The sequence below is a fragment of the Asterias amurensis genome, chromosome 22 (assembly GCF_032118995.1).
Source record: "Asterias amurensis chromosome 22, ASM3211899v1".
NCBI classification, from domain to species: domain Eukaryota; kingdom Metazoa; phylum Echinodermata; class Asteroidea; order Forcipulatida; family Asteriidae; genus Asterias; species Asterias amurensis.
The window spans coordinates 4,405,294-4,413,344 of record NC_092669.1 but is presented as its reverse complement, the minus strand read 5'-3'; the positions used below and the strand labels follow the sequence as shown (position 1 = coordinate 4,413,344).

Below are 8,051 nucleotides of genomic sequence, written 5' to 3'. Positions count from 1 at the left end.
CATTGTTGACAGTTTGCTGAGCAATAGCCTTCATCCTTCTTCAGTCTCCACACACACGATTGCACAACAAACGAGCCACAAAAGCTTCCTAAAACCACCAATTTTGCACTCTGTTTCGTCAGTTGGCAAACATAGTGAAGGTAAGTAAGATGCTCTATCTTATCTAATAATTGCAAGTTAGATCTCACCCGGCCAGTCTTGCAAAACTACTACAGTAGAAGTTAGCCCACCTTGTTGAGCTGTAATGGCTCCGCTTTTGACATCGGTCTCATCAGTGATGAGACCGATGTTAAAAGCGGAGCCATTAACAGCTCAACAAGGTGGGCTAAGTAGAAGTGTAACCATATAAGTAGGATTTGAAACTTTGCATGGTGGAAATAAGATAGAAGAGTTTGCGGTAACACCATGTAATAACAATCTCTAAATGAGTTGGGGTGGTTCTGAAAAGAACCGTTGGATCATAGAGGAAGCCTTCCTCTATGGTTGGATTAACTCGACGTCTCGATCAGTATGCTCTGATAATCCAACGATTCTTTTCAGAACCACCCAACTCATTTAGGTTTAGAGATTGTTATTACTTACATGGTGTTACCGCAAACTCTTCTATTTTTGTTACCATACACTTCTCAATCTCACTGCACTGTCAGTGTGTCACACTACATGTACTTTGGATTGGATCATATTTTATTCCTAAACTGCATGAACTTGATATTCCTCCCATGGTTGATATAAATAATGATAATACTTTTAAAAAAAAATCGAAAAGTTTCCGTATGGCGCCACCACTTTTTCATTCGAAATAAATAAATATAGTATCTAATTTACCTGATTGATATATCCCTTTTTGTAAAAATGAGTGAAAAAGTGGTGGCGCCATACGGAAAGTTATCCCAAAAAATAATAAAAGTAGGCCTAAACCACTGTTTTTTGTTTGTTTTACAATTTATATTTAACATACATGATTTATGTCATTGACACCATATCGGTACTGGCATAAACAGATAAATAACTTATAAGGTTTAACTTTATCGCGATGCAGAACTGCAATGCATTACAGGTAGGTAAATGGGTCATTTGCTACCGCGGTGTTAGTAACTTAGTTGCGATATAACGTAACCCTCCTCCCGACAGCCGCCAGGCCAGAGGGTTACTTACTATTTTTATTGTTAGTTTAATACCATTGTGAGGTGACAGTTGGTGCCAACCATAGAAATAGAACCCCGAGAACGCTGAGTGTCTCATTGTGTGTGCGGTTTCTTTGTGAGACCATTTTTATGGACGCGCTTTACGCCATTTGCGTAACGCGTCGAATATGGCAAAATATTTTGCAATGCAGTTTTGCCATACAATGACATCATCATTGACCAATGAAAACACTAGAAACAGTCTATGTGTCCTGACATCTTGCCATTTTGCCAAGCGGGCGTGTCACGCGATGATACTTTTGCCATACGCGCGTATTGCGCGGTATTTGTACGCCGCGTCCACAGACGACACAGAGGGTGGCCGAGCTCAGCGTTCTCCTGGTTCTATTTCTATGGTGCCAACGTAGGTCCGCCATCTATGGCCATTGCATTCCCATCCCTTGTGTATTTTGATACATGGAATCTGTATCAAGATGGGGTTTATAATGGAATAAAATCCATTACTTTTTAGATCATTTATAATTGCGCACTACATTCATTCAAACTTTTTTTCTGTGATTGAAAAGGATAAAAGAGTACATCCTGTCAAATGCGTGTTCAACCTATGCTAAAGGCTCCCCCAGGATGCCACTCAACAGTGGAAAGCAGCGGGGAAAGAGATCGACGAAATCAAGAGGCATTGATCACTCTCACGTCGAGAACAAGGAGAAGCTTAGAGGAGGCTGGCAGAAAGAAAAGGGGCGGAATAGTGCCAGTGGCGTCTCCTCAAAGTTTGTACAAGCTCAAGGTACTTGGTTATACAGTCTAAAACTTAAAGACACTGTACACTATAGACGATGTGACCTATGTTTACATTCAAACCACCCTCTGTTGACAAAACACTCTATACGTCATGTTTCGCCGGGCACTGAGTTGCGCAGTCACAGTATGATTGCGTACACTTTCTAGCTGGCTGCCAAAACACAAAGGTTTTGCCCGGCGGTATGCGCGCGAATCATGTTAATGGTTTTCGTGTGACGTCAGAGGTCACATCGTCTATTGGTACGTGTAATTGCTCAAAATAATTATTAGCATAAAACCTTACTTGAGCGAGTAATGGGGAGAGGTTGATAGTATACAAATAGTGACTGCTTCGCCGAGGGAAAATGGAATGGTCCGGGGATCACCGAGGGAGTCGTAGCTCTATGGTCGTAGTTTAAACCATAGCACGAGTTGAAGTAGTCAACTTTTGTTTTATAACACCCCAACATACTATTTATCATCTTCATACACGTAACTTTCGTACGTGCGTTTCACATACACAGATGCACAACTGATTGGGTTCGAGGTGGGTAAAAAGACGTCTGGGTACTGCACGCCGTGTGATAGTCGTCGTACTATCACAGGGCAAACGATGCACTATCACACGGCAAACGATGCACTCTCAGACGGCCGTCGTCTAGACATATCATACGTGCGCTATATAAGACTTTGATGTTATTATTATCATTATTATCATTAATGTTATTATTTAATTGTTCTTTTCCCAGATGTAACTCTTCAAGCATTCGCTGATAATGCCAGCCGCCGGGCTCTTAGTAAAAGGACCAGTAAAGCTGCTACGATGTCTATCCGTAAAGAAAGTAAGTTGAAGGCAATCTTCACTGGCTTCCAATGGCAATCTTCACAAAGAGTTAGCCTTGTTTGGGGCATACTTGCACTTAAAAAAAAATTAAAAGAAATGACCCCAAAAATACATGCAATGTGAAGTCATGCCTGGAATTACACGGCCATGCCCTGCATTGCCCTGGTCTTTGCCTTGGTCCCCCCCCCCTTCAAAAGTTTTGACTTTAAAATTTTCAAATGGAAGTGCCCTTTGCCAAATGAAAATTGCCTTGCCCCCTCCAAGGTGAAATTCCAGGGGTCGATTTGACAAAGAACTTAGTCCTAGGAGATATTAGCTAGTCTTAACTCGAGATGGGCCTAGTCCCAACTCTTTGAAAAACCCACCCCAGCAGCCGCTTTCACAAACACTTGAGAAAGTCTTGAGTTTAAACGAGACTCGTCCTATATTAGGAGGGGGTCCAATCCGTCCTAACTGCTATGGTTTAAGGAACTTAATCCTTCCTAAGTCCTAAGATTAATCCTAAGAGTTTATGAAGAGTTAGGTGAAATCAACCCCAGGCCTGTGAAGTGACACATTTCAATGTAACCGCCTTCGGTTTAAAGACACACTCGTCGACAGCACGAGTGAAATCATGAAGGATACTGGTGAAGTGATTGACAACTGGTTTGAGAGAGAGTTCTTCAAGGGTGGCTTTTAGCCTCGTTTGGGGCAAACAATATAAACAACAAAAACAAAAAACAATTACATACATTGTGAAGTGACACATTTCAATCTTTGTTTTCTTTTAAAGTCAAACTCGTCGACAGCACGAGTGAAATCTTAAAGGACAACTGGCAAGATGATGTGATTGATGACTTGTTTGAGAGAGAGCTCTTCAAGCGTGGCTTTTAGCCTCGTTTGGGGCAAATTTGTATTATGAGAAAACAAACAAACAAAACCCCAAGTACATGCATTGTGAAGTGACACATTTCAACGTAACCATCTTTGTTTCTTTTAAAGTCAAACTCGTCGACAGCACAAGTGAAATCTTGAAGAACACCTCGCAAGATGATGTGATTGACGACTGGTTTGAGAGAGAGTTCTCTGATGATGATGAGGAAGAGATCGTCTTCAACGAGGTTGCTGACCTAACTGAGATGACGGAGAAGGAAGACATGCCAGTCGGTAAGTAAGAGGCAGTCATGTTTAGTCTTGAGATTGATCTAAAGTTTAAGATGCTAACTGACGTCTCATCACTGTGGCTAAAGGCACTGGACACCTTTGGTAATAAATATTGTCATCGACCAGTATTTTCACTTTGTGTATCCCAACCAGTACTGATCCCAGTATGTAGAAAATAACAAATCTGTAGAAATTTTCACTCAATCGGTCATCGAAGATGAAGATTTCAGTGACAAATTACCTCTTTCTCAAATAATACGTTACTTTAGAGGGAGCCGTTTCTTGTTACCAAGTAAGTTTTGATGCTGAAAATTATTTTGAGTTGTTACCAATAGTGTCCACTGCCTTTAAAGGCAGTGGACACTATTGGTCATTACTCAAAATAATTATCATCATAAAACCTTTCTGATTACAAGTAATGGGGAGAGGTTGATGGTATAAAACATTGTGAGAAACAGCTCCCTCTGAAGTGACGTAGTTTTCAAGAAAGAAGTAATTTTCCACGAATTTGATTTCGCGACCTCAAGTTTAGAATTTGAGGTCTCGAAATCAAGCATCAGGAAGCACACAACTTCGTTTGACAAGGGTGTTTTTTCTTTCATTGTTATCTCGCAAATTCAACGACCGATTGAGCTTAAATTTTCACAGGTTTGTTATTTTATGCATATGTTGAGACACTAACTGTGAAGACTAGTCTTTGACAATTACCAATAGTGTCCACTGTCTTTAAGCGCAGAATTCGGCAGCACAGCAGAGCCATGAAGGTAGGCCGTGCTCTAGAATGCAAGAGATCTGAAAGGTTCATCATCTCCCTCTCTCTCTCTCTCTCTTTAATTGCTGCAGAGCAAGTTACAGGAGGTCACTCTTCAAGTGCCAACGCTTACCCAACGGTTATCTGGTACCTGGTGTCCGCCTTTATCTACCCTGAAGACATCTCAACCTTTGCATGTCTCTGCCGTGACACGTACGCCTTGACAAACACTGCAGGGTTCTGGAGAAAGCTGTATTTCAGGTCAGTCCGAAAAGAACCCCACCTTCTTCTAGCGCATTTCGCAATAACTGTCTAAAGGCACTTTACGTTAGTGCCCTGCCAATTTCACCAAATTCTTCCTAACTTTAGGATTAATTTTAGGACTTGGGACGAGTTCACTCCCGTATCCAAATAATAGGACGCATTGAACCTATCCCAAGTTAGGACGGATTACTCGTCCTAACTCGAGTTAGGATTAATTCTAGTGTTTCGTGAAATCGGCTGCAGGTCATTGGGCCATTAACATTTCTTTAATCTTTCTCAGCTTCCTGGGGAGTATACAACCCAAAGGCTTTTTCATACACAATGTCAGCCTCTACCCTCGCAGGTACCCATTTTTATACCCCTGGGTGAAGAAAAGCAATTGCATCTTGCCCAATGACACAAGTGTCCTGACCGGGATTCGAACCCACACTCTGATGACTTAACCACCAGGGCCAAACTTCATAAAGCTTTTCAGCAGAAAATTCTGCTCTGTAGTATATTTCTTGGCTAAGCAACAAATAACTGGGGTACTAGTCACAGCAATGGTATCTGAATGGTGTTCTGACTGGTAACCTATTTTTGTTAAGCAATCGTTTTTTGTACTAAGCAAGTTTTTGTGCCTTACAGGCTTTATGAAATTGGGCCCAGAACTTTAGTTCGATGCTCTGAAACCACTCGGACATAAGGCATTTTGAGATATGGGGAACACAATACTATAACACCAGTAGTTTGGGTAAACCTGTCTGTTTACACCTAAACCAAACAATTAATGCACTTCTACAATGTGCAACCTAAGAGTTATATATAAGAACTAGAGGGCGCACTGGCCTTTATACATGGCCCGACATGCGCGCATGCGGCCATTTTCAAAAGAGCATCGCACAAAAGTAGACAAAAGAGCATCGCACAGCGTGTGTTTATCGCGTAGCGTTTAATAAACACAAACTCCAACGTGTACTTCATGTACAACACGCGTACAAATCGGCGCGCGTGTTTTCTTCCGGTCCCGTCGCATTTGTGCAAGCAGGTTCACCAGTGCGCCCTCTATGTGTTCAACTTATAATCTCAAAAAGGCTAATGACGCCTTTTGTGTAATCTAATAAAATTTACTATAACAAGAATGACAGATCTTTGTAAGTTTTTTATTGTCTCTCCCGTTTTTCTAGGTACTGGAGCCCCGAAGCAGCAAAGAGTCTCCCCAAGGAGCTTCACTACACCAGCATCCAGCGAACGTTCGGTCTGCGCCCCCTCGTTATACGCTCTCTCCAGTTCATCTACCCGCCTTTCGCCGACCGCAACACCGCGCGGAGAAACACCAACGAAGCGGTGGAGAAAATGTCGGGGCTCATTTTCATGTACCACGTCAGTCGACGCAAGGGCTCGAAATACGTCTACTACTTGAAGTTTCAGGAAATGAGTCGCACGTGTCAGATTTCTGATTGTGATCGAGAGATTTTTGTGAACCCTAATCGTGATCAATGGATCTTGAAAATCATGTGTAAGACTTGCCATCGCCTGGAGCCCGAACGGATCATGGGGAAGGAGTTGGTGAACGCGTCGTTCAGCGTCAGCTACGGAATGATGTACAACAAGTTAAAGCTGGAGTTTCAGGAGCCGACGGTGCCTCACACCAAGAGAGCCGACCGAACGGTCTTGATTCTTGATCCCGTGCTTTGCGCTCGCGTTTACCCCTGGTGGCATCCGCTCTTCAACGATAACTTCAGATTGGAATCGGAGAGCGGAGGTCATACAAATGGGACGTTGAACATGTGGAACGCAAACAATTGACCTCCTGACCTATGCCCTATGACTATAACCCACAGTTTACGAAACTTTGTAAACAAAATATTTAATAGTCTGACAATAGGAGCCTAGGCCAGTGTTCCTCAAAAGCTGAAAAAATATGCTGAACAATTTACTGTCATTAAAGTTGGAAGCGCTTAGAGATGCCCTTTGGGTGTGAAAAGCACTTTATAAAAACTGGTAATCAATATTATTAAGCAAAAAATTGCAGGAAAACAGTTAAAGACAATACATGTTGTAATACCGTATTTTGGATGGTAACCATGGTAACCTTTTATTTTAACAGTTTTGTTGCGCTTGACCGCTTTTGAGCTTTAATAGCTTTATGAAAGTGTGACGTGTGTTCATATCGCCATTCTGTTATCCAGAAAAGGGCAACTCTATTAGGAAGTTGTCGATTTCTATAGAACATTTTCAGGGGCACCAAGGCAAAAATCTGGGCAACAGGAGACAATTGCCTTCATACATGTATCTCTCTTTATATCAGGCTTGTTTTTTCAACAAGGTAATAATAACATGATAATAATATATTTGATGTAGAATATTGCTAATAAATAATAAATGTTTTTTTGTGGCACTTTTTAGAATTTGTTTATTACATCAAACCTCAAATTCAAGCCAAATCTCAATCAATATTACAAATCAACTTCAAAAAGGTACCCCATCAGGTCCTGAATAACAATATACATAGAAGATGAAATTTAATTTTTAGTCTTCAACAAAAAACTGTATGTAAAATTACTCAAGATGCAATATTTGAATAGATATTAAGTGTCTACACTTTACTCCGTATTGTATAAATTTTAAAGATTGCAGTTGGACTTGTTTTTATAAAAATTAAATGTCCTTTTTTGAAGAGGAATTGTAACTTGTCGTGTGTTTGTTTTGTTTGATAGTTACTATTAAAAGTTACTAGAAAAGAAGTTACTTAAAGGTTCGGACCTTTGACTTATAATTATTTTGCCGTACGGGGGCAGCAGAACAGGCGTATCATCTAGTGTGACGTTAAAGCCACTTTCGGTACAGAAAAAAATTAAAAGTTCAAAGATTTACAAATAACTTGCAGGGATTACAGAAGGTAATGGTGAAAGACTTCTTTTGAAATATTATTATTTCATGAAATGCTTTGCTTAAAACATTAAAACAATATCAATTTGCGATATCGAGAATTACGGATTTATTTTAAACACATGTCATGACACGGCGAAACGTGCGGAAACAAGGGTTGGTTTTCTCGTGATTTTCTCCCGACTCCGATGACTGATTTAGCCTAAATTTTCACAGGTTTGTTATTTTATATAGAAGTTGTGATACATGAAGT

The 8,051-nt window shown here is 40.7% G+C and overlaps 1 protein-coding gene across 1 annotated transcript; it reads left to right on the top strand.

The window, feature by feature from the left end:
- LOC139953682 (transmembrane protein 183-like) lies at positions 1–7,545 on the top strand. Its single transcript, XM_071953192.1, has 6 exons — positions 1–140; positions 1,712–1,932; positions 2,675–2,767; positions 3,751–3,915; positions 4,756–4,924; positions 6,094–7,545. Exons 2-6 carry the CDS (start codon positions 1,770–1,772, stop codon positions 6,713–6,715), a joined length of 1,212 nt encoding a protein of 403 aa, XP_071809293.1. The 5' UTR covers positions 1–140; positions 1,712–1,769; the 3' UTR covers positions 6,716–7,545.
- The last annotated feature ends 506 nt before the right edge of the window (positions 7,546–8,051 follow it).